Below are 27,663 nucleotides of genomic sequence, written 5' to 3' on the forward strand. Positions count from 1 at the left end.
CCCCAGGAGATCCTCCATCAGCCACTTCAGCATCAGAGGAGGTATTTGAGGGAGGGAGTTTGCCCGAGTCTGTGGATTGCCCACCCCTTCATGAGAATGATATGTTCACAGCTTACATAGCTGCTTCATCAGGCCCACTGCTTTCAAATGTTTCCCTGGTGGAAAAACAGAATGAAGATTACAGCCAACTACTATCTGTTCTTCACAAGAAACGCTCACCAATCTATGGGGAAGAGGAGGATCTGAATCAAATCTTCACCGTTCCCTTGCAGGAATGCCTTGCACATAACATAAAGACCTCAAGGGCCCTGACATGTTTTGTGCACTTAGATAAATTGGCACCTACAGGAAACCTGTCAATGGAGGAAGAGGGAGCTCTCCCTAACATGTTCGAGGAATTGGGGGATGTGATTAATTTGGCAGACAGGATGAATTACAGCGATAGGTATGCCTGGATGAAGAGGTCCTTGCATTTTGCTCAACGTATCATGGATGACACTTTCACGTAGCTAGGGACAGCAATCTTCAATTCCACAGGTTATGCTCATAAGCTCCTCTCCCAACAGCAACATTTGAAGTTAGAATTTGAGAGAGCTCAGGCAGCCCAGCAGCGCGCCACAGAGGTGACACTTCGGCAACAGGAGGAAAGGTGGCAAAAAGAGAAGGACTCAACTATTCACGAGCGTGACATCGCTTGGAACATTCAGCGGGCTGCCCTTGAGGATCGCCTCCACAATCACAAGCAGGAATGGGAAGCTGAAATGACAACACTACGCAGCCAACATGCAGCAACTCTGGCAACTTTGCAAAGCCAACATGTCACAGAGGTGACCAGATTTCACGAGGAGATCACACAGTTAAAGGAGTCATTGTCTTCCTCAGAGGTCGCCAAGGAAAAATCAGAATCTAGAGTGGCTGAATTGGAAAAGAAGCGTTCATCCATGGAAGAAGAATTCACAGATCTTCGGACATAGTTGGCCACCCTCCAGACTTCCCAGTCCACCTTGCAAGGGCAAAAGGATCACTACTACGGGCGATACGGGCCGGTATAAAGCCAAGTATGAAAATCTGAGAAATGTGATGGACATGCTGATAGGACAAAAATCTGTATCAAGTTTTTGAGCACTGTATATAGCTGTGGGTAGGCACATAGCTGTACACATCTAGGGTAGGTGTGGGCTGTTGGCATTTGTGGATTTTTCTTTCACAAGCATGATGGACTGATGTATAGTTTTTTTAGATAATAAAGTATGTTTTGCAGGGACTTCATGGGAAATGATGAAATGCAATGTGGATTGACCAGACTTCCAGAGCAAGGGTGTCTAGTGTGTGGTCAAGTGAAATATTTTGGGGTATGTAAAGTCAAGTCATGAAGGGTTTTTTTATATTTTCCTGAGTTAATGTGCACTTGCATGTTACAGGAATTTGATATGTTATGGTGTCCATGTCAAAGGGCTTTTCATATGTGTGTATGGGGTTGCATGCAAGCTTTAATGTGCATGCTAATGTGTGTGGGAATTGTGTGACTAAAGGTCCAAAATGTGCATTTAATGTGATTTGGGGGAAATGTCTTGAGAGTGGTAAAATGTCACTGATGAGGTGGCAGATTAGGCTGAGGTGGCTGGACTAATTGGGAAGGCATCTTGTTCATGCAAAGGTGGCTACGTGATGGATGAAGGGATGCTTCTCGACGACGAGCCGGCATGCTATGCGAAAGGAGGCTACTATATGATACGAGCTGGAGAGCTCTAGAAGGAGAGCGCGCGTTGCGACTGTGTGGATGAGGAGGAGCTCAGAAGAGCTGGAGGAGGTTGCAGGCCAGAGGTGCTGATGCTTGTGTGGAGGATTCGTGACGAAGGGAGGCTATGAAGCAGCCGGGGAAGCTCAGACGACGGGTGTAGGAGCTTCTGAGAGCAGAAGGGCTACAAGATATGGGAGAGGCTGGAGTGTGACAAGGAGCAGACGGGGAACGATCAGAGAGGTTGGAGAGGCTCGCAGTTGTTGATGGGAGGTTGTGCGTGAGCAGGAAGCTGAAACCTGTGCATGAAGACATCGTGTGTGTGACGAAGAGAGCTTTGTGAGCCAAGGAAGCTGCAGTGGTGATTGTGTGCGTGACAGGTGTGGGATTTCGACTGCAGGAACTTGGAGTATATGGGCTCCAGGTGCTTCGTGTTGACGAACTTTGTGGCACAGTTGGCTCTGGCTGGAGTCTTGTAGCAAACTCTATGGTAGTTGCTTGAGGTGCTTCTGCTGGCTGGAGGTTCAGAGCGACGCACAGGCTTGTAAGCGACAGGGAGTATGCACCATGCGCTTCTTGGTTTTGTGGGGAAGGTGTCGCTACTACGCAGGCTGAAGGACCTTGAAGAGGCGTGAGCTCCATGAGCTCTATGAGAATGAGAGAAGTCGTGAAGGTGGAGATGAGCGACGAGCTGTAGCAGACTAACGGGGAGAGCACTAGCTATTGCTCTTATTGGGAGCTACTGGATTTGAGGAGGATGACTATGCGGGCAGTTTGCTTTGGAAGGAGCTATATGGCTGTGGCGTCATTTCTGCTGGCTGGAGGTCCTTGGATGCAGGTTTTGTGTGAGTAAGAGGGTGCTGCAATGTGCACGGGTTGGCTAGTTGTGGTGTGAGCACTCAGTTGCTTCAAAGCTGGAAATAGTGAGGCCTTTGGCCACAGGCGGGTGCTGGGTGTTGCTGCAGAGACCTCAACTGATAGAATCTCCAGAGATGGCGGGCTGCATCATTGCTAGTGCTCGATGATGATCTTGTGAAAGATATGATAAGGTTAGCTTGTGGGTTGATATCTTGACGAGTCACGAAGATAGCCTTCATGTGGGCTGTGGGTTCATAGTATTCTGAGGCTGACTGTTTTCCAAGTTTTGGGGGGAAGTTCAGTTCTAAGTTCAATCTGTTTCGGGCTGTGTAGTTTTTTGTCTCTCTTTGAGACTGTGTGATCCATGTTCAGTCAGTTTTTGTGGGGGGTTTCTCTCGGTGCCTATTACAAAGTCACATACTCTGGAATCTGGTTCGTAAGCTCATCATCTACGAGCCCACATTGCAGCTGATCCCTATGAAGTCTCAGCTATCTGACGTGGTGAAGTACATAATTCCTGGTTGTCTTTTCTTTTTTTCCTTATCAACGCTTGAGGCTGAGGAGGAAACAACCCATCCACAGCTACATATGACTGGGGGAGAGCAAAGGGATGAGCAAAAGGCCACAGAGCCACATACGAAGGCGAAAGAGGAGAAGGCTACTGATGACCTCCCTCAGTAATTTAACACATGGGTTTTTGGGTTTTTTTTTTTTTTGCATTGTTAGATTTTTGCAAAGCTGCTTGGCTCTCAATGTAAATATCAGGGTGTTTTATCTCAGGATGTACTCAGTTTTTTTTGCAATTTTCCATGCTATCCCTTATTAAGCACAGTTTATTTTCCCAGTTTCAATTTAATACAAATTTTGGAATTACTTGCATGGCCAACCACATGGTCTGTACCATTTTCTTTTCCTACTCTATCACCATCTCAATGGTTTGTAAGTTCTTTTTTCTTTGACAGGTTCCTCCTCCATTTCTATTCACCGGGATGGTAAATGATAGTGGTGGGGGAAATTGTTACAATAGAAACACCCCTGACCACACGACGATAGGCGTTGACCACCTATCGACAGGCGTTGACCACATGCGTTGACCACATGACGACATGGGTTGACCACATGTTCACCATGTGTCAACACAGGTCAACCACACAACATGAGGAGTGGATCACATGGGTTCAATCCAGGAGTACTATCCGAGGCAACCATGCGTCGACACATGTCAACCACAGGTCAACATATCATGCCCAAGGCGATCTCATCGAGAGCTGCGCACATGGAGAGTGAGCTTAGCACATGAAGCAGTCATGAGTATTTACAGTTAGATAGTGGTTCAGTGGTGCTGTGATCCAGCTCACCTGCACTTGAGAATTTACACCATCCTAACTAGAAGACGCTGGCGAGGCAGGAAGTCGCCGTAGCCATCAAGAGAGCCAGTGATGCAACGAAGAAGGGGCCCTCCAAGGCGGGGATGAGGATAAAGGCGAAGGGGGAGAGGGAAGAGGGACATTCGGCAGGGGGCATTCAGCGTTCGGCACTGGAGCGGGAGAAAGGAGAGTGTGAGGAGAGATAGAGGCTAGCGCTACGAGCTCGCAAAGGAGAGAGTGTGGAGAGACTTGTGTGTACCCTCTGTCTACTATGGGGATAGACCTGTGTGTTCTTGTGACTTGCGACTTGTGACCTGGAGACACTGGTCCAGTGATATGTACTTTGGCCATCTTGGTCACTTTCTCATTTTTCTTGTCTCTTCCCCATATGGGGATCATTCACTAGTGTACAGGAAGGGGGTCTCAATATTATTGATCCAGATTTACAGAGTGCAGAGCTTTACTTTGCAAGATGGTGGTGCGGGGACTTATACCAGGGCAGGAACCGTGGAAGGACTTTCTTATTAGCAGCATACAAAGGTGCACACCTTCTTCAGGAGGAGACTCGATGAGCAGTGTTAGGTGGATCTTCACCACAGCACACCTCAGATCACCTTCGTCCCCTCTCATGGTTGCCATTCTGAAAGCTTGGGCCAGTTTCAGAAGCATTCTTCGGAGGATTCCTCCTTCCTCTCGTGAAGAGATTGATAGGCAACCCATCATGTGGAATGACAGTATTTTAGATGATCATGGCAGACCACTGGGTGCCTCACTCTACATGCAGTGGTCCAGGTGGGAGAGGGGACCTGCATCATCTATGGGGTCTTAGAAAGCTTTCCGCAGGCTTTCAGAGGAGACCAAATCAAGGTTGACAGGACATCTCAAAGGGAGTGCAGGGAGGATCTTGCAGATTGAGGCAGCCCTTCCAGAGGTTTGGGTAGACACAGATGATATGCCACTCACTTCCTCCACTTGGGCAGGTACTTTTACGAGAGGCGGTGTTCCGCTTCAGGTTTTGGCCTTTCAAGATGCACAGGAGGATGCTTTAGTTTTTAGTGTCCAGGATAGTGGCAGATTGCTCAGGTCCACAAAGGACATCTTGCTTGAGTCTGCTTTTCAGCCTATCAGGGTTGTAGGTCTTTTGGTGCAAGGATCAGATTTAGAGTGGTTCCTAGACCCAGACCCCCGGCTACTCTCCACCGGGTCTTGGAGGCTCTGGCTCTATGGGGGAGTTCCCATCAGGTATTTGCAGTGGGACCCCGGAGAGTGGGAGTGGATTGACGCAGGGCATCGAGAGAAGAGCATCCCCTTCTTTCGTTACACGGTCAGTAACGCCAGGAGATTTCAGCTCAATAGTAGAGGTTGGAGACCTTCCAGAGTTCCTCATTGGGAGACATTTGATATCACTGCGGATCTGCAGAGGTGCTTCTGGAGGAGACTCTGGAAATCCCACAGGAATAGAAAGATCACTATCTTCTTTTGGCTCTCTATCCATGGTGGGATTGCAGTGAACCTTTGGAGGTCCAGGTTCGGAGCCGACCCTACTTGCCCTCGTTGCCTCTCTACTTCGGAGACTATTCAACATTGCTTATGGGATTGCAGACAGGCGAGGATGATTTGGATGGGGGTAGCCAGGATTTTCAGTCACTTTGCCCACTTCCCATTCTTTATGACATGGGGCTTAGTGGCTTGGCTTTCTCTTACAGGGCCTCAGGTATTCTATGAGAGATTTGACTCCTCTTGGGCCATTTCGGTTTGACGTCATCAGATTGAGTCCTGTTCATTGGATGTGGTACCACACCTTCCTTTTACAGCTATACATGCCTCTGTGGATACTTCTGGGGAGATTCTAGCGAGCATAGCATCCTGGCATATCTGGAGAGCCAGATGCACAGAGGCTTTGGAGGGTACTCAAATTCATCCCTCGCACACATTGACTAGTATCTGGACAGACACCGTATATACTTTGATGGCCGTATGGATGGGTATGCAGGGAGACTCTTGTGCAGCCTCAGCTAGGAGGGCTTCTTTCTTCAGGGAATGGAAGGATTCTCCTTTCTTCTCTGAGACTACTACAGGGTTGAGGTGGCACTTTCAGCCTCAGCCTTGGTTGTTTTCCACCTCACTCTGAGGGGGTCTTTTATTTATCCTCATGATTTCATGATGTATTCCGCTTTGAGCTTGCTGTCGCGGGTTTTTTCTCTTACTTAATAGAAGTCTCTTTCTTGAAAAAAAAAAAAAAAAGTAGCTTATGCAACCAAGTTGCCTCACATGCAGCCATTGCTGCACCCCTGTACTCAGCCTCTGTGCTCGACAAGGCAACTATAGGTTGTTTCTTGCTGCTCCAAGTGACTGCAGCACTCCCAAAAGAGAACACATATCCACTGGTAGATCGTCTATCAGAAATACTACTAGCCCAATCAGCATCAATGTATCCATGCAACTGTATCTGAACCCCAATCTCATAAAATAGTCCACACTGCAATGTGGACTTCACATACCTCAGTATGCGTCTAGCCGCAATGCGGTTTCCTTGGAGCCTGCATGAATTGACTTACCAACCCAACAGCATAGCTCAAATCTAGCTTGGTAATAGTCATATAAATCAAACTTCCTACTATGCGTCTGTACATAGTAGGGTCTTCCAAAAGCTCACCTGCATCTGCACTCAACTTCACATTCTACTCCAAAGGAGCTGAAATAGGCTTACAGCCTGTCATCCCATATTTGGACAGCATATCCAATCCATATTGCCTTTGCAAGAGCCATATCCCACTTGTAGATCTAATCACCTCAATGCCCAAGAAGTAACGCAGCTCTCCCAAATCCTTCATCTCAAACTTCTGCTTCAATAGCATCTTCACATGAAGGATATCTTCATCACTATCACCTGTGATGATCAAATCATCAACATAAATGACAAGCAGCATAATGCCTTTCTCTATTTTTCTCACATAAAGTGAGAAATATGCCTTGGAAATCTAAAAGCCAATAGTGACAAGATATTGTCCTATCTTGTCAGACCATGCTCTGGGTACTTGCTTCAAGCCATACAAGGCTTTCTTCAACCTGCAAACAAACTCAGGATGAATAGCATGAACATAACCTGGTGGTTGCTCCATATAGACCTCTTCTTGCAAATCACCATGCAAGAAAGCATTCTTTACATCCATCTGATGTAAAGACCATCCCTTTGATGCAGCCATAGCAATGAGTGCTCTTACAGTTGCCATCCTTGCAACCGGTTTGAATGTTTCTTCATAATCAATGCCATGTGTCTGTGCATACCCCTTGACAACTAATCTTTCCTTGTATCTGTTCACAGAACCATCTGCATTGTGCTTCACCTTATAAACCCACTTGCAGCCAATTGCATTCTTGTCTTAAGGCAAAGGCACCAATTCCCATGTAGCATTTGCTTCCAAGGCATCCATTTCTTCATCCATGGCTTTCTCCCATTTTTCTTTTCCCATGGCTTGCTCAAAAGAAGTGGGTTTTGGTTCATGTATCACTTTGACCATATAGGCATAGTGAATGGCTGTAAATCCATCATATTTCAGCCTATCCACAGGATACCTAGCTCTGGTAGACCTGCGCAAAATAGGCTCACTACCAGGTGCTCTCAAAACATCCCTCGTCTTTCTTACTCCAGGTGTAACAACAGAAGGAATACCCAACTCATCATCAAGGCTCTGTTCTGAACCACTGGATTCACCATCCACATAAGAGTGACCTGCATTCACATCAACCATAGGCTGATCTACTTTCTCTTTTCCTTTTCGTGATACTTGCATACCATTATCTGCATTGCTTTGAGGAGATCCTCCTGATCTCAATCTGCCTGTCCATGGCGAAGTATGTGAACCATTGCTAGAGGACACTACAGGTCCACTAATATTTTGTGATTGCTGCTGTGAATTCTGTGCAGCATTACCATTTTGTGCATCTACATCATCAATCACATTTACTGGTTTATACCAGCTGCTCATCACATCAAAAACAACATCTCTGCTCACTGTAAACTTACGAGTAGACGGGTTATAGCATCTATACCCTTTCGGCTGTAGAGAATAACCAATAAAGATGCACTTCTCAGCTTTTGGATCCAACTTGGATCTCAACTCATCTAGCGCATGAACATAGGCAATGTAACAAAAAACTTTCAAATGAGAAATATTTGGTTTCCTACCAGTATACCTCTCCTCTGGCGTCATGTCATGTATTGCTGCAGTGGGAGTCCTGTTCATTATGTAGACTGTTGTAGCAACTGCTTCAGCCCAATAATAATCTGGCAGGTCTTTTTCGTTGAGCATGGCACGAGATACCTCTCCAATATGCCTGTTTTTCCTCTCTGCAAGTCCATTTTGCTGTGGGGTATGACTGCATGAATATTGCTGCTTTATGCCATGCTCCTGCAGGAAACTTGCAAACTCATTTGAAAGGTACTCTCCTCCTCCATCTGACCTTAGGCATTTTATTTGTAGGCCTGTTTCTTTTTCAACTATAGCTTTAAAAGCTTTGAAATGCCCAAACACTTCACTTTTCTTTTTCATAAAATACACCCAAACTTTTATGCTGTAGTCATCAATAAAAGTGACAAAATAATGACAGCCTCCAATAGATGCAGCTTTAGTAATCCACACATCAGAGTGGATTACTTCCAATGGCCTTTTACTCTCTTGAACATGTCTAGGAAATGGTTTCCTTGCCTATTTTCCAAATTAATAGGCTTCACATACCTTATGCATTTTTGTAACCTTGAACTTAGGCAATCCTGCAACAATATTTTTGGCCTGCATTAATTTAAGTTGCTGTACATTAACATGACCAATGCTTTTATGCCAGATATCAATATCTGCAACTACACCGGTCCCATGTGCAAACATTGCTGCACTCGATTTAGGCATGTCCGCATCCAACGTAAACATCCTGCCCTTCTTCTTCCCTTTTGCTATCAAGCGACCTTTATTTTTCATATCCTCAATAAAGCATCCATGAGAATTAAATCTGACCTACAAGCCCTGCTCAACCATTTGACTAACAGAAACAAGGTTCTTGGTGATATTCGGGACATGAAATACATTAGACATGTATTTCTTTTTCCCATCCTGCATAGACAAAGGAATTTTACCAATCTGCACAATAGGATGTGCGATATCATCACCAGTCTCCATAAATCCAGGTCTTTTCATTTTCCTTGCATCCTGCATCCATTCTGCATGACCTATCATGTGGTTTAACGCACCTGAGTCAACATACCACACATCAATGCTTTCTTCTGCACTTGTCACATAATTGGTCATGTGTTGCACCATAAATAAATGCTCATTTCTGTCATCACCCTGTCTACTAGAGGATGCATAACTACCTTGCTGCAATTTTCCAGTCATGATGTCATTCTGCTTTTTATAGAAGTCTTTAACCATATGACCCATTTTACCACATTAGTAGCATTCAACATTGCTGTTTGCATTTTGGCCTCTCTGCCATCCACCACGACCTCTTTGGCTCCCCCTGCCTCTAAAGTTAACACGTCCTCCTCCATAGGACTGGTTTTCTTGAATTTGCTGCATATTCTGATTTCTGCCACAGCCTCCAGATCGGCCTGCTCCACCTCTGCCTCTACCTCTTCCAGCATTTGAGTAGAAGATAGTTTCTTTTGAAGTTCCTTCTGAAGAAGATGCACCACCATTTCTCTGCTCTTCAAAAATTAGAAGAGCAATCAAGTCCCCAAAATCAGAAAATTTCTCATAGACGGCAATGGATGTCTGGAACTATGCATAATCATTTCCTAGACCATTCAAGGTCACAGAAACTAAATCATCATCTTCCTTTGGTGACCCAATGGAAGCAAGTGCATCTGCAATCTTTTTCACCTTCATGTGGTAGTCATTGATGCTCATATTTTGTCTCTGCACATTATGCAACTCCTGCTTGAGCTGCATTTTCCTGGCTTGCGTATTTGTGCTATACATTTTTGTCAAAGTATCCCATGCCTCCTTCGGCGTGCTTGCATCCTGAATATGCACAATCATAGAATCTGAAATACTGATAGACAGCCAGTACATAACTTTTCTGGCTCTCTCATGCCATCCTTTAAATGCCTGCAACTCCTGTTGATTGGTAACATTAGGAATAACTGATTCTTGTTCAGCTCCAATAATGAACTCCCAATAGCCCCTTAAGGAAATTCGTCATTCTAAACTTTCATGCTTGGAAGTTGTTCTTGTCAAGCTTTTCAGTGACTATCTGAAAATTTCTTTGTTTTTCTTTCTTTCTGTGAAAGAGCATCAGACGCCATTACAGAACACTGCAAAAATATTCTGTCACTGCAAAAAACACAACTTCTGCCTCACAAGGGCAAATCTGTAAAACTGACGAAAGTGGTATTTGATCACACAGTCACTTCCTAGTGACGAATTTGCATCAATAGGCAATAAGAATGATTCTGTCACTCCCAATATCTCTGCGTACAGGCATACGATGCAATTTTTGCGGCAACTTTTCACCGACCTGCAGAACAGTGATTGCATAGTAAAAACATGGCACTTTTTTGAGTGCCTGCGGAAAACTTTCACCACTAAAACGGGCCCCGAAATGGCCTCGAATCAAAAAAATACTGCCCTCTCGCCGCACCGCAAAGGGCATCCCAATCTGAGACAGTGCACTCTTACACTTTTCGGCTATGCTACCTGCAGAGATTTGCTCCCAAACTCGAAAAAGGAAAGCGACATTGATCCTCTTACCAAGACACCGCAAACTTGGTTTGCTTTCTTGAGCTCCTTACCACGAACCGAGCTCTGATACCATGTGAAGAGAGTGGGAGAGAAGGAAGGAGTCTCACTTGCGGCTTTCTCACATACACAATGGGGGAATATACACAAAAGTGGATGCTGAAAACAGTTTTCCTCTTCTTAGTTGTGAAAAGCAAAAGAACTCTCTTAGTACAAAAGAATAGATGAACCCTATATGTGGGTCTCAAACCAAACTCAGCTAACTAAGGTGGCATACTAACTGAGCCACTAACTAGAGTACATAAAGATAGCTGTCATCCAGCTATTATTCATGGGCGGTGTACCAACCGCATCTGCAGCTAATAAGTCGGTGACATAAATGCACAACGGTCACCCTGACATATCACAAGTGGAGCTTGATATCTCAACACCTTGAGCATCACACTATCACTCAAACCTTATGAGGTAAACGTATAGATTGACACAACTATACCCCTTGACTAGCTTTAGGGGGAAAATCATACTGAGGGTACACAGGTGCATTGGCTGGGTATTGTCTTAGGCACGAGTGTTTCTTTCTAGGTTATTGAAATCCTTTGGGATTGGGGAAGAGAGACAATCCTTCAGGAGGTCGCAGAGCATTGGAGACTATTTAGACTGATAGAGTAGGACACATTGAAGATTCTATCCTCCAAACAATCAAATTGGTTGGCTTCAATGATGGACGATGATACATAGGTCCTCACACCTCTCTTGTCATGTTATCGGTGGCATCTTTGGCTTTATGGTGGATGACCACCCTAGCACCTACCATGGGATCCAAGAGAGTAGTGATGGATATCCTTCTTCAACTGCATAGTCAAGAATGCTAGACGAGGTCAACTTTGAAGCTTGGAGTGGATACCCTCCTGGAGAACGACCTATGGCATCACTATACTCATGTGGTGTCATTTGTGGAGATGACTTTGGAGACCCTACCAAAAGAGATAGTTTTTTGGCTCTTCCAGCCATGGTGGACTCCCAATCAGCATGTGGAGGCAACCTTTTGGTGCAGATCCTTCGTTGTGCTTCACAACTTTAGATCCATTCATCATTGGATTTGGGATTTCAGAGAGGTCCATAGAATCTGACAAGGCATTGCATACTTGCTTGGAAGGACGAGGAAAGATACTTGTTACATCACTTGGAGATTGGTGGCTTGGCTCACAATTTCACATCCCTGTTAGTAGGGAGACTATTCGGAGAGGGCCATTCTCATTGTCAGAGGCGTCTCTCAGTTTGTCACTCCAGATGCAATGCTTTCTTTGCAGATACGTACCACCTACTCTCTAATTCATTTTCTATAGTATGCATCTGGAACCCAAACCGACCAGATACGAAAAGAGGTGGTTGTCTCATGAGTAGATTGATCTTTTGGGATGCCCCATACCCAAGCCTTTCCACCCTCACATCATTCCTCCAGTTTTGTCTTCCAATGAGGCCATGATCATCTTGTTCATAAGAGATTTGGAGTCTCCTTTCTTAAGCTCCACAACTAGAAGGCTCTTCTCAATGTGCATTTATCTATGCATAGCATACTCTTGTTGAGTGTCATTCCTCACCTCCCATTGTGTGCCGTTGGTTCATATTGGGCGTGTGTAGTTCTGAAGCACCTCTTTTTGAGTTTGAGGGCAGCCCATTCGTCCTTATTGTCAAAGCTGTTTGTCCTCTTCTAGACCTTCCAGTGTTTCTTCCATAACTGCATTCTCACTTTCTTAGCTCAATTTTTTGTCAGACTAATCTGTAAATGTCCCTCAAAACTATAACAATTCTCTTGCAGTTTCGTAATCTGAATCATGAGCAATTGAATCTATGGTCTTGCTCTATGGCGTCTTGGGAGTCAAGTTTTTTTAAAATCCTGAATGTTTAGAATTTACTTAATTCCAGTGCAAGTTGCAGAAGTTAGGAAATTCCCTCTCACTTCCTTTACTGCTGATGCAATCTGAAAACTCTTACAATCATCATGGATCCACACTTTCTGAGCGGAAGAAGGCATCTATTTTTTAGATGTCAAACAACTGATTGTTTGGTCAAATGGTGCAGTTTTTTTTTTTTTTTTTTCCATGAAAGAGACTTCTATTAAGTAAGAGAAAAAACCCACGAGAGCAAGCTCAAAGCGGAATACATCATAAAATCATGAGGATAAATAAAAAACCCCCTCAGAGTGAGGTGGAAAACAACCAAGGCTGAGGCTCAAAGTGCCACCTCAACCCTGTAGTAGTCTCAGAGAAGAAAGGAGAATCCTTGCATTCCCTGAAGAAAGAAGCCCTCCTAGTTGAGGCTGCACAGGAGTCTCTCTGCATACCCGTCCATACAGCCATCAAAGTATGTACGGTGTTGTCTGTCCAGATAGTAGCCAATGTGTGCAAGGGATGAACCTGAGTACCCTCCAAAGCCTCTGTGCATCTGGCTCTCCAGATATGCCAGGATGCTATGGTCGCTAGAATCTCCCAAGAAGTATCCACAGAGGCATGTACAGCTGTAAAAGGAAGGTGTGGTACCACATCCACGAACAGGACTCAGTCCGATGACGTCGAACCGAAATGGCCCGAGAGGAGTCAAATCTCTCATAGAATACCTGAGGCCCTATAAGAGAAAGCCAAGCCACTGAGCCCCATGTCATTAAAAATGGGGAGCGGGCAAAGTGACTGAAAATCCTGGCTACCCCCATCCAAATCATCCTCGCCTGTCTGCAATCCCATAAGCAATGCTGAATAGTCTCCAAGCAGAGAGGCATCGAGGGCAAGTAGGGTCGGCTCCGAACGTGGACCTCCAAAGGTTCACTGCAATCCCACCATGGATAGAAAGCCAAAAGAAGATAGTGATCTTTCTATTCGTGTGGGATTTCCAGAGTCTCCTCCAGAAGCACCTCTGCAGATCCGCAGTGATATCAAATGTCTCCCAATGAGGAACTCTGGAAGGTCTCCAACCTCTACTACTGAGCTGATATCTCCTGGCATTACTGACCGTGTAACGAAAGAAGGGGATGCTCTTCTCTCGATGCCCTGCGTCAATCCACTCCCACTGTCCGGGGTCCCACTGCAAATACCTGATGGGAACCCCCCCATAGAGCCAGAGCCTCCAAGACCCGGTGGAGAGTAGCCGGGGGTCTGGGTCTAGGAACCACTCTGAATCTGACCCCTGCACCAAAAGACCTACAACCCTGATAGGTTGAAAAGCAGACTCAAGCAAGATGCCCTCTATGGACCTGAGCAATCTGCCACCATCCTAGACACTAAAAACTAAAGCATCCTCCTGTGCATCTCGAAAGGCTAAAACCTGAAGCGGAACACCGCCTCTTGTAAAAGTACCTGCCCAAGTGGAGGAAGTGAGTGGCATATCATCTGTGTCTACCCAAACCTCTGTAAGGGCTGCCTCAATTTGCAAGAGTCTCCCTGCACTCCCTCTGAGATGTCCTGTCAACCTTGATTTGGTCTCCTCTGGAATCTTGCGGAAAGCTTTCCAAGACCCCATAGATGATGCAGGTCCCCTCTCCCACCTGGATCACTGCATGTAGAGTGAGGCACCCAGTGGTCTGCCATGATCATCTAAAATACTGTCATTCCACATGATGGGTTGCCTATCAATCTCTTCCCGAGAGGAAGGAGGAATCCTCCGAAGAGTGCTTATGAAGCTGGCCCAACCTTTCAGAATGGCAACCATGAGAGGGGATGAAGGTAATCTGAGGTGTGCTGTGGTGAAGATCCACCTAACACTGCTCATCTAGTCTCCTCCTGAAGAAGGTGTGCACCTCTGTATGCTGCTAATAAGAAAGTCCTTCCACGGTTCCTACCCCGGCATAAGTCCTCGCACCACCATCTTGCAAAGTAAAGCTCTGGACTGTAAATCTGGATCAATAATATTGAGACCCCCTTCCTGTGTAGGGAGGATGAGGGTCTCCCAAGCCACCTTGGCTAAGGCATCTGCTGTGCCATCAAGCCCACTCCAAAGAAAGTTTTTGATCAGTCTTCTGAGCTGAATGATGCAGTCCCTAGAACGGCACCAGCGTGAACAAACAAAACAGGCCGTGGCCAAGAGGACCTGTTTGACCACCACAACTCTAGAGGCAAGATCCAGCTTGGCTGAGCTCCAAAATAGAAGCTTCCTCCTGATTCTCTCCAAAACGGGAGCAAACTGCTGCGTGGTAGAAATATCCAAGCCGACCTGGCAGCCCAAATACCTGATAGGCTCACCCCTCTGAACCCAAGTGAATCCTATGTCAAGCCCCCAAACTGGAGTGTCCTCATCACTGATCCAAAAGCCATTGGATTTATGCCAATTTATCTGCGCCCCTGCCGCCAAGCAAAATAAATCCAATGTTGTCCTGAAAGAAGTGAGCGTCTGTGGAGTGGCATCCAAGTAAATTGCTGTGTCATCTGCCAACTCACTATCAAGTAGCTCCTCTTCCCTTCTGATGGGAAGTCTCAGCCCAAAGATGTCAGCTTGAGATCTAACATAGATACTCATAGCTTCGGCCACGAACAAAAAAAGGAAAGGAGCAAGGGGGCATCCCTGACGGACTGATCTCGAAATCTGAAATCTCTCACCCCTTACCCCACCAATAAGTACCTGGCTGTGGGCTGATCTGTACAAAGAGGAAACACCTCTGATCCAAGCATCAGTAAAGCCAAAGCGTAGAAGGGTGCCCTCTAAAAAACCCCAATCTACTCTATCATAAGCTTTCTCAAAATCCAAAAGTAGAATGGCTAGATTCTGGCCACTTTGCATGGCCCACTCTGAAGCTTCCCAGAAAGAGAAAATGTTATAAAAAATGCTTCTGCCATGCACAAATCCCGTCTGAGTGTCATGAATAAGATCAGGGAGAAGGGGCTGCAATCGGAGGCTGATAGCCTTGGCCAAAATCTTGTAACAAGTTCCTAGAAGTGTGATAGGCCTCCACTGGGACACTAAATTTCTGCAACCTCCTTTTGGGATAAGGTGGATGAGACCCTCTGTAAGCGACCCAGGCATCTCGCCAAAGTCCCAAATGGCCTGCAGGGCTGAAGTAATATAGTCTCCAATCATATCCCAAAATGCAATGAAAAAAGACGGGGTGAGGCCATCTGAACCTGGGCACTTGCCCTTGTGAAGGGCTGAAAGTGCAGTCGTGAACTCTATGTTGGTGAAAGGTGCATCGAGTAGAACATGCATACCCGGATTCACCAACACAGGGATGCTCTGCCAAATAGCCTGTCTAGCATCCTCTCTATCATGTGTCTCAGGATCAGCTATAAGAAGGGTGGCATAGAAATCTGAAGCTATGCGTAAGACATCATCAGGCTCTGTCTGTAAAACCCCATGTGAGTAAAAAAGCTGGGATACACTCTCTCTACTATGTCTAGGGCCAAGAGTAGAGAAAAAGTGTTTATTGACTCTACCACCCATCTGAATCCAAAAGGACTCCCGTGCATGAAAGGCATACTCTGCTCTCTGATCAAGCAATAATTGCTGATGAGCACTTGTTGCAGCAAGGCGCTCCTGAATCCAAGCATCTGAAGGCCGTTTCTGCTCTTCCCTCTGTAAAGCTGCCAACTGCTGGCGAACACCAATCTCATGTCTGAGAATATCTCGTCTCCTGGTACAAGCAACTGAGGAGTAGAAGTCGCTAATACCAGAAAGAGCAGCGGCTACATGTGATTGATATGGCTGCTCACCCTGGACATGAGAAACCCATATCTGCAGGGCTGCCTCTGTGTAAAAGGTATCTGGAATCCTGATGCTAGTAGACCGGCCTCTCAAGTTAGGCTCTGAGATAGCCAGCACAACAAGAAAGTGGTCTGAAGTGGAAACCCCAACAGCAATGCATACCGATCCACCTCTGTCTAGTGCCCAATCATCTACATAGAATCTGTCAATGCGTGCATGAATGCTGCCTCCTGTTCGACCAAGAGAACAGGAGGGACTGTGGCTGAATAAGAAAGGCATCATCCCACCAAGTATCTCTGCCACAGAAGTGAAAAAGGAAGGCATCCCAAGCTGCTCTCTCCAAAGAGTGAAGTCTGCCTTCTCTACCCCCTTTTTTGTCTGACGGTAACTCGACCATGTTAAAGTCACCTCCAATCACCCATGAATCCACACTGGGGGCCCAGGAGAGAAATTCTTCCACATAAGGACACGTTCTCCTCTAATGTTGGAGGCATACAGGTTAAGGAAACCAACCTTACGCCCTCCAATCAAAAGAATAATCCACTGAGCTCTAGAGGGAATAATGACTCCGTGTCCAACAACTAAGGGGAGAACCGACTGCGAAACTGAAATAGAAGTGCCCCCCCTGGTGCCCAAGGCAGGCGACCAAAAAGTATGGCCAGAAAGCAACTTGCCTGACTTGGCACAATCTCTAGAATCCAACTTGTGCTCTTGAATAAATAAGATATCAATGGAACCCCCAGTAACACCTGGATGAAGCTGATCCCTGATCAGCTGTCTACGGCGGCGATGTGGGATGCCACCTAGGCCCTGTATGTTCCAACTAATAATGCTCATCGACGGGAGGATGTAGAGTGGAACACCTTACCCGACCTAGTGGCAGAAACAAACCCCTCAACAGGGGAAGACCTCCTGCTTGAGAAGGGAGGAATGGAACTAAGTGGCGGAAAATCAACAGGGGAAAGAACCCTGCCACCTGAAGAAGAAGCCCTGTCAACAAGAAACCCAATCACTGGCTCCCCAAAAGTAGTGGGCACAAACTTCCTCTCTGGGAAATCTGAACTATCTGCCAGGGCTGAAAACAAGTTCCTGTGAAGCAAGCCAGACACCAGAGTGTGAAGGATCCCTTTTGAGGGAAGAGGATCAATAGTGTAAACCATCCCCTTCCCCCTATCCAAGGGAGGAAGTGAGCACTGCTCTCTATCCTGTGCCTGCCCAGCCGCGGAGACCTCTATTGCCTCAAGAAGAGCGTCTGGCACCGTTGGATCTAGGGAAGAAGTTGTAACCGGGGAGGAGGTCGAAGCTTCAGTGTCTTGGACTGTGCGAGGTGAGACTGGAGGGACAGCTCGAGGTGAAGTAGAGTCCACTAATGTACCCTCGTGAATTGAAGGAGGGATCTGCACACGTGCCGGAACCCACTGGAGAGCGTCGTGTGCCCCTGAGGTAGGTGGGGGTCGAGGAGCAGGTGATGGACCTGTACCACCCCCCTATCGAGGCCGAGGAGCAGGTGCTGGACCTGTACCACCACCATCCTGAGGAGGACCGCCATGCGAAGGTCGAGGAGCAGGTGCTGGACCTGTACCACCCCTCTGTCGAGGCCAAGGAGCAAGTGTTGGACCTGTACCACCCCCCTGTCGAGGCCATGGGGCGGTAGCTGTACCAGAGGGCTTCTTGGGCCTTTTCTTCTTCCTGGCGCAATCCCTGGCAAAGTGTCCAATGGTCCTGCATATCCTGCACTGGTCCTGTCTACCTGAGATCTCTACTCTCTGGCGAAAAAAGGAACCATCCGGGCACTGGATCATAACATGATCCATCTTGAGGTTAGGATCCTTACAGAGGACCCTAACTCTAGTTACCCCATCAGCCTTGGTTGCCTCTGCTGCAGTCAATGGCAACCTAGGGAGGGGTGGAATCTCAGCAACTGCGCCAAAATGCTCCCCAATAACAGAAAGAAGTCGATGGTAAACCTGGGAAAGCCTGGGAAATCTGATGAAGAGCGAAAAGATTTCCTTATCTGCCTCCACTGGGTCGAAATCAATATGAAAGGCTTCAAAGAAGATCTTCATGTGTCCTAGGTGTAAAAACTCAGCTTTGAGCATAGTGCTCACAGCCTCTGGAGTGGCAAAAACAACCTGGAAAAAACCTCGTCCCAGAAGACGAACATCTAACAATCGTGGAGTGAGGTATGGGGGGCGAGCCGCAAGCAGCTTGGGATCTGGAGGGGTGAGACCCGAAGATGTGTGCTAGCAATGTGGTAGAGCATTCAATCTCTACATCCTTCTTGAGCTGCTGCAACTCGTCTTTAGAAAAGGTAATAGTTTTTGCAGCCAGTGGAGGTGGAGTAGGATTGGCTGATGGAGTATCCATCGCCAATCGAGGTGGGGAGGCCGACTCTGACAATTTGGAGGCTCCTTCCACTCCAAAAAATGCTGCGGGAGATAGGGGGCTAGAAAACAGGGAAAGGAGGTGAGGAGGGAGCGGGGGAAGGGGCGAGGAGGGGAGGGGTAAAGGGGAGAGGCTGAGAGGCTGAAGGGGAGGGAGCAGGCTGAGAGGGAGGGAGGGGGCAGGCTAGGGAGAGGAGAGGGAGAGGAAGGAGAGGCAGGAAGGGGGCGGGCTGAGGGGCAGGGAGGGGGCGGGCTGAGAGCTGAGGGAGAGGAGGGAGAGGAGAAGGAGGAAGGGGGCTGCGGCAGGCTGAGAGGGAGAGTAGAGGGAGAGGAAGGAGAAGGAGGGGCAGGGAGGGGCGGTGCAGGCTGAGAGGGAGAGGAGAGGGAGAGGAAGGGGCGGGCTGAGAGGCAGGGAGGGGGCGGAGGAGCAGGCTGAGAGGGGGAGGAGAGGGAGCGGGGGCTGAAGGGAAGGGGGAGGAGGGGGCGGGCTGAGAGGCAGGGAGGGGGTGGAGAGGCAGGGAGGGGGCGGAGGAGCAGGCTGAGAGGGGGAGGAGAGGGAGCGGGCTGGAAGGGGGCGGCGGGCTGAAGGGGAGGAGGAGAAGGGAGGGAGGGGCTGAGGGAGAGGGAGGGGCTGAGGGCAAGGGAGAGAGGGAGGGACGGGCTGAGGGAGAGGGTGCAGCAAGGGAGCGGGGAGGAGCAGCAGCTACGAGGCTATGAGTCTGATACTTTTCTTTGGCTATATTTTGATATGCCTACATAGGAAAAAATTATCTGCCGGATCGGTGCAGTTTTTTGCATATGTATTTGCTTGAAATCTTTCTTGAGCTCCTGGGTTTGTAAAGATAATTAAAATTTTCTATTGTGTTAAAATGGCTCAGGTTGGAGAAAGCAAAGCACATTCTGCTCTTGCAAAAATTCAAGAACTCATGGGGCAAACGAGGGTTGCTATACAGCATCTAGAGGCACTTTTGCAGGTTTCCCAATATGTGGACCTTAAAACTCAGGTATTTTACATCCTTTCATTGAAACTACGTTTGATCTGCGATAGAGATAGATGATGTGATTCCAGTTTTATAAGAGCTAAAGGTAAAGGTTTTTGTAACTCAATACATTCCGACGAACTACAAACACAGGGTGTTAAACTCATGGTCAGAACCAACTTGCCTGTTCCTGACCATATTGAAGGAAAGCTGATTTATCATCAATACAAGCATAGCAAAGAGGTTGGCAGCGTATGCGGGAGCTAATGTATGATCAAAGTGCTCTTGATAGGTGGTGTACGAATATGATTGAGTCATGTTGAAAGGTAACCATCAATACCTAGTCCTAGAGATGAAGTCTCCAAGAAGGAGAACTTCCCGCAGCTCAAGAAATCTATGATGTCCAGTTATAGGGCTGTATACGAGTGACACTTCCCCTCTCTAACTCCTTTGCCAAGATGTGAGGTCTACAATGGAGGTGTCTCGTGCAGATGTGCTTGTGATCCAGATGTGGGTCGTGTCACTCCACAAAGATCATCTTAGTGAGAGATGATCAGTATAGAACTACAACCCGCTTGATCCTGACACCCTGTCTATCTCTCTAGTCTTGTCATGATAGGCTCACTCCATGTGTACCATAGATGGGTGGTAGTAGACGCTATGGGATTTGGTGCTCCAAATAGTGTAGGTCAAAGTCTCGGCCCTTTGAAAGAAAAGAGTGATATTCCATTCAAAACAAATCGTACAACAGGTGGGAGAGAAAGTACTCTATCCCTAGCCTCAACAATGTGGCAAGTCTCGGCCCTTTGATCTCATAGACCCTGCCTCCGTATGTGGATTTGTCAACAAGTTCCCATCTAGGACCAGTCAAAGTCCTGTACCACTTCTCACTTCCCCTCCTTACGGGTGGCATCTTGTTGCTGTAAGAGAATCTGTCTCCTCTACTTAAAAGGGAGTAAGGTCCTTATCCATATGAGCTTGTGGGTGATCTCAAAGAGTTGTGTGATTGCACAATGCCTCTAGCTGATCTTTGGTATTTTGAATCATATCACTAGGGTTTGGACTCTAGTGAGGTCGTGTGCCACATGTTGGGCCCCCTCAATGTCCTTCTTTGATAACCCCAGGGTAGAGGTTACAAAGGTAGTAGCATCTATAATAGCAGAGGGGGGTGCGGGGAATTCCACAACCTTTGATGTTGAGAGCCTTATTGATGCTCTGCTATCGCTCAAATAAGGTGGCTGAAATGATTCCCTTTGTTACAAGCTCTGGTTTCGCAAAATCCACCCACTTGGAGGCCTCCTCAATCACAAATTGTATCATGGCAATACAATCCTCTATAGCTAGGCTGCTCCTTATGGTCAAATCTCCTCGACGTTGAAGGTCTACAGCCTCAGCCTACTAGATCCTAAGAAATTCATGCCGGAGGATATCAGTTTGTCTTTGTTGCTAATCCTCTTGAGCTTGTATGCGGTGCATCTCCATGAGGAGATGCTATTGGAGATTTGGGGAAGACAGTGGCTACTATGGTGGGTATGCGTGAATCATGGAGGTGGAGGGTAGAGGGCGAGCTGGCATGGGTATGTGAGAGGATTAAACCTGGAGGGGAGAGAATACACCGCACGAGAAGGAGAGGGGAAAGAGTCAGAGACTGACGTGAGCCCAAGGGAATCATTAGAGGGATCACAGAGAAGTCTCCATGAAGGGGGTTGGATTGAGGTAGTGCCTTCTTGGTATTGTTCTAATGATATTGAGAGGAATAAGATGCTGGATGAGGTTCTCGCTCGCTTGAAACCTATTTAATCTTGCTCGCTTATTTGGGGCCGCTCGCTTTTCCCCGCTTGCTTTTTGGTAATCCTAAGGTATGAACAGCTCAAGAGGGACCCGAGACAATCCCTCAAAAAACTCCGTGCAAAAAAAATTTGAGAAACGTGGAGCAAAATGAAAAGACATGGTAGCATGTATTAAGAGCGCCTACCAGAGCGACTGGGGATATTACAAGGAAACAAGTCACTTTCTATCAAAGCACAAGGTATCATGTCAATCGAGGATAGAGAAAATGGACTAAAGAAACAAGGTACCAGGCTCTCAAGGCCTCTTGCAGAAATGTTAAAATGGGGGGGACAAAACTAGAGAAACGCTCACAATAGTAATGAACAAGAGAAGAGGGGTCCTTGAAGGACAAATTGATGTAATAATGGATCATACCAAGGGTTACAAGGTCTATGGTTGTGAGTGATCACATGAGTGAGTGTGTGAACACGTGTGTGTGTAGGTGTGCTTAATTAGGTGTGACTGATGATGTGTCAGTCAGTAGGTGTGATTGAGTGAATATAGGAGTGTGGTGTGTGATTGAGAGATTCTAGGAGACGCTGGTGGTCTTCCTGATTGAGATGATTGTGGATCTAGATTCCACCTACTCATGGGCAGTTGCCTATATGTACTTGTTGTACTCAAAGTTTATGGCGACCCACCAAGAGTCACACTTGGGTCACGTCATGGTCACCTCAGCAACATGCCAAGTTGTTAGACCTTGGTCATACCTAGTCGCAGCGTGTTCACATGTGTTCACATCTTGGACTTGACATGGACATGACTTGACATGGACATGACTTGGACATGACATGACTTGACATGGACTTGACATGGACATGACGGAAGCAATACATGACTGAAGAGTGCCAAACCTCAACCTCGACTCACCATGGTCAAAGTCAATCATAGGGAAGTATTGGCGCAATGGTACGCAGGATACACCTGTTGGTGCACATGGAAAGCAGTCCATCAGTTAAGAGGCATAGGTGGTGCACCAACCCTCTCAACCAACTAGTGTCAGGAGCGCAGGAGAACACATGGAGCACGGGATTCACTGACCCAGGACAGGCTGGAGTGTTGCGGAAGCCATCAAGGACAGAGCGGCCCACAAACGGTGGAATGGCTAAGGATGGCTAAGGGTGCAAGAAGGCAACCAATAGGAAGAAGGTGGGGGGATTGGTAGCGGGGGGGTGGAGCAGAGGAGGAGAAGGTGAAGAGGGGGAAAGGGGAAAGGGGAGGGACATTCTGGTAGGGACGGGAGGCAGGAGTGAAGGAGTGAGAGGCTAGAGTCAAGAGCTCGCCTCGTGTATATCTTCGGGGAGTGTATCAGTCATCTTGCTCTCTAATGAGTTATGCTACTTCCCATCTCTGCTCGCTACTCTAAAATCTCTTTTCGTTGTGTTCTCCTCCCCTCCTCTCCCTTCACTTGGTACAACGGATCTGTGTCATGTGGTTGAAGTTCCTTGCTGTTCATGTCGAGGGATGGCTTTCATGATGTTGTTCCGCTTTGGTCTTCTTCTTGCTCACATCACTTCAGCACTTGTACCGCTTGCACATAGTTGACACCATCTACCACTTGCACATAGTTGACACCATCGACAGCACTCACCTACGTACCAACAGTGACACTTATGGCACGTCTTACTCGCTTCTCGCACCAGTGGCCCTAGGCCTCCGGTAATACTTCCGGAAGTGTTAAGAAACCCCCCCCCTCAGACAGGTTATGGCGATCACGGTGGGACACTGCTGGTGTTGAGTAGCACGAGTGAAGTGGTGATCTAGGGTCCTAGAGAGAGGTCTTATGCCGAGTAGTTCTGAAACACTTGAAGGAGCTAGTGAGAGAACTAGGAGGTACTTGAGGAGAGTGGAGAAAAGACTTCCGGCAGACCAAACTAGGTACAAGAAGCATTACGTGCGACGAAAGTTTGCGAAGTCCTCAACTCGAGCACAAAGTGAGCCCATTGGAGCAGTAGCCAGAGCAAGTAACTTCATCGACACTCTCATTGACTTGGACCAACAAGAACCCTGGTGGTCAGATCCAGACTCCGGAGAAGAAGAAGTGCAAAGCGGAGAACAGGTGAAAGAAGAGGGTACTAAGGACGAGGACTCCTCAGGGACTCATCAAGGTCAAGGCAGCCCCTCTCCTCCTCCTGCAACGATGTCTTCATCAAGCACCTCTTCTACCGGAGTGGTGACTCCATCTGCTCCCACCTCAACCTCTTGTGGACAAGCTGCTACCTCATCTGTTACGCATAGCTCCGGGCTCCTAGCTAATCCCTCTTCTATATCTATTCCATTGGGGGGTACTTTTGCTCCGGCCATGCCTTTACCTGCCATGATGGTTTCATCTCCCTTTCCATCCACACCGGTGTTGCCTTTTCCATCACCTTCTTCCTTCCCTTCTGCTTACTCATCCATGACTTCAACTCCGTCCCTCTCTTTCCCAAATGCTCTCCCATCCTCTTTCACCCCCACATCTTCCATGTTCTCACCCTTTCCCTCTGCAACACCGAGACCCCCCACTTACGCCCTACCATCTGGGTACACTTCCTCTATGACTACATCAGTAGTGACTTCTCCATTGTGGTCCTCCACAGGAGGGGTTGTCGGGGTGGTCTCCTCCTCGGGAGCACCAACACTCATTACAGCCCCATCGGGACTCCCTCCAACTCTTGCATCCTCTCCAACCTCTCGGGTGGGGATGGCCCCCTCTCCAACCTCTCGGGTGGGGACGGCCGTTCTCAGTCCTCCAGACAGAGCGAGACTTCTCGAGCTACTCAACAAGGTCCACGTGAAGACTCAAAAGTTCAAAGGCCACCTCCATGAAGATGCGGAAGCTCATGTGAGGAAGTTCCTCACAGCATGTAGAGCTAAAGGTGTGGAGAATGAGCATGCGTTCCTTCACATCTTTCCCTCGTCATTGGAGGATGCTGCGGATGTATGGTACAGTCAATTTCCTCCGGACCACTTCCAGACGTGGACAGACCTAAGGGAGGAATTCTTACGCACTTTCAAGTTGGAAAAATTCGAACACATGATTGTCCAAGAGTTATCCACTGACACCATGAAGCCTGGAGAGAGCATCTCTGAGATGTACACAAGGATGAGGGTCTTGGCGGCAAAGATGTCGGTGCCACCCAATGACGCCGTCATGAAGGGGTGGTTTTTGAAGGCTTTACCCTCCACTATTGCTATAAGGCTGGTTGACAAACTTCCTGAGCATGCCTCACTACAAGAATTTCTGAGGGAAGCGGTGAAGATGGAACGGTCCCAGTTAAGTTTCGCCTCAACACCCGCTCAGACCGCCCAACTTCCGAGAGAAGAGGGCTCACAGGCATGGCAGCAACTCAAGAAGGAATTAGAAGAAATCAAAGAAGGTCTGAAAGACAGAACAAAAGTGGATGGACCGTCACCCTTTGAAGCTCAGATAAGAAGTGGTCTCTGGTGCACGGACTGCAAGGGTTCTGGCCATGGCTACTGGGAATGTCCATCGAAGCGTAAGGTACCCACCCCAACCTCCTTTTGCACATTTTGTGAAATTCACGGACATGATGCCTCCGAGTGCAGGTATCTTAAGGGGTTGAGGAAGCTTCTGCCGGACATGGTCTATGCCATGACAAAGTATCGGCACTATCTCTTGGGCAGTAAATTTATCATCATTACTGATCATCAAGCTCTCAAGTACTTACTGAACAAACCAACGCTTGGGGGGAGAGTGAGTAGGTGGATTCTTCTATTTCAAGAGTTTGACTTTGACATCCTAGTGAGAGCAGGCCGATTACATCAACCAGCAGACCACTTGTCAAGGATCTCTTCAGGTGAAGCAGCCATAGGAGTTGATGATGACCTTCCAGATGCGGGCCTCTTCCGTGTCGATGCCACAGTACCAAAAGATGACTGCCTGTTTGCTGTGGATAGCTTTCCCCCATGGTATGCAAACATTGTACAATTGTTGTCTACAGGGGAGTTCTCCAAAGGGTTAACTCCAGCACAAAAGCGGAGGCAGATTCTTCAGGCTGCTCCTTTCAAACTGATCGCGGGTCAGCTGTACAAGTTGGGGAAGGACCACATATTGAGGAGGTGTGTGCTCCCTCATGAAACACAAGACATCCTTCAGGAGGCTCACTCAGGAATGGGGGGAGGTCATATGGCACCAGAGGCCACTGCTAGAAAGGTAATGCGCTCTGGGTTGTGGTGGCCAAAGCTATTCCAAGACTGCTATGCTTATGTGCGCCGCTGTGACTCATGTCAAAGAGGGGGGCCGAAGCCTACCCGACGGGAGTACCTTCCCCTTCAGCCATCCAGCCCTGTACCCCCCTTCTATAGATGGGGATTGGATTTTGTTGGACCCATCTCTCCTGCAACTCGAAGAGGGAACAAGTATGCTCTGATTGCTACTGATTATGGCACTAAATGGGTGGAGGCTAAGGCCGCGAAGACCTGCACTGCTCAAGTTGTGGCCTCATTCTTGTATGATCAAATCATTTCTAGGTTTGGATGTCCTGTGGAATTGATGAGTGACAGAGGTACCCACTTTCTCAATGACGTCATCGCTGACCTCATCACCCAACTGCAAATTGTTCACAAGACCTCTAGTTCATACTACCCTCGAGCCAATGGTTTGGCCGAGAGCTCCAATCGAACCATGTCTCATATTGTGGCTCGGTTATGCCTTCATTCCTTGGCAGATTGGGATATTCTACTACCCGCTGCTCTTTTTGCTTACAGAACCGCATACAAGGCTAGCACTGGATATTCACCCTTCCAGCTAGTTTACGGCTTGGAGGCGGTTATGCCCTATGAGTTCCACATGAAGACCACTAGGGTCATGGCAGAGATGGATGATGACTTGGAGGCATGCACACTTGAGAGATTATGGGATCTTGAAGCCTTGGATGAACATCGTCGTGAAGCGATCCTGGCTCAGGAAGTCTGGCAAAGAAGGCAGAAGGCATGGCATGACAGAAATCTCAGGAAGAGGGAATTCCAAGTTGGCAGCTTAGTCTTGTTATATTCCAGTAAGTTTCTGAAACATAAACCCAAATTTGTCAGTGGTTGGACAGGGCCCTTCTTTATCACAAGGATTATTCCCAGTGGAGGGGTTTATTTGGCCACCTTGGAGGGCAAGAAGTTACCAGCACCTGTAAATGGCTCACGGGTAAAGAAGTATCATCCACATTGACTCTCTCTTTGGATAAGGATTTCCATTCCTATTAGTTGAATTTCTATTTATTCACCCCTGTTCACTCCTATGTCAACTCCCCATGTTCACCTCTGTCAATTCCCCATGTTCACCTCTCTGTCACCCCTGTTCACCTCCAGGTCACCCCTGTTCACTCCTATGTCAATTCCCCATGTTCACCTCTCTGTCACCCCTGTTCACCTCTAGGTCACCCCTGTTCACCTCTAGGTCACCCCTGTTCACTCCTATGTCAACTCCCCATGTTCACCTCTAGGTCACCCCTGTTCACCTCTAGGTCACCCCTGTTCACTCCTATGTCAACTCCCCATGTTCACCTCTAGGTCACCCCTGTTCACCTCTAGGTCACCCCTGTTCACTCCTATGTCAACTCCCCATGTTCACCTCTCTGTCACCCATGTTCACTCCTAGGTCACCCCTGTTCACCTCTCTGTCACCCCTGTTCACTCCTATGTCAATTCCCCATGTTCACCTCTCTGTCACCCATGTTCACCTCTAGGTCACCCCTGTTCACCTCTAGGTCACCCCTGTTCACTCCTATGTCAACTCCCCATGTTCACCTCTCTGTCACCCATGTTCACTCCTAGGTCACCCCTGTTCACCTCTCTGTCACCCCTGTTCACTCCTATGTCAATTCCCCATGTTCACCTCTCTGTCACCCATGTTCACTCCTAGGTCACCCCTGTTCACCTCCAGGTCACCCCTGTTCACTCCTATGTCAATTCCCCATGTTCACCTCTCTGTCACCCCTGTTCACCTCTAGGTCACCCCTGTTCACCTCTAGGTCACCCCTGTTCACTCCTATGTCAACTCCCCATGTTCACCTCTCTGTCACCCATGTTCACTCCTAGGTCACCCCTGTTCACCTCTCTGTCACCCCTGTTCACTCCTATGTCAATTCCCCA

At 47.6% G+C, this 27,663-nt stretch overlaps 1 protein-coding gene across 2 annotated transcripts in view; it reads left to right on the forward strand.

Annotated features, from left to right (window-relative positions):
- Window positions 1-27,663, forward strand: part of LOC147883585 (uncharacterized) — a 126,071-nt gene that overhangs the window by 68,706 nt on the left and 29,702 nt on the right. The window contains exon 10 of one of the 2 annotated variants that reach the window (XM_087400021.1): window positions 19,645-19,770. The exons of the other annotated variant lie outside the window; for it this stretch is intronic. Within the exon in view, the coding sequence (XP_087256147.1) occupies window positions 19,645-19,770 (126 nt within the window). The remainder of the gene's footprint in view (window positions 1-19,644; window positions 19,771-27,663) is intronic. 2 annotated transcript variants of the gene reach the window in all.

The sequence above is a fragment of the Dipteris shenzhenensis genome, chromosome 28, assembly GCF_047967505.1.
Source record: "Dipteris shenzhenensis isolate YYH24624 ecotype China chromosome 28, Dip_SZ_1.0, whole genome shotgun sequence".
NCBI lineage: Eukaryota > Viridiplantae > Streptophyta > Polypodiopsida > Gleicheniales > Dipteridaceae > Dipteris > Dipteris shenzhenensis.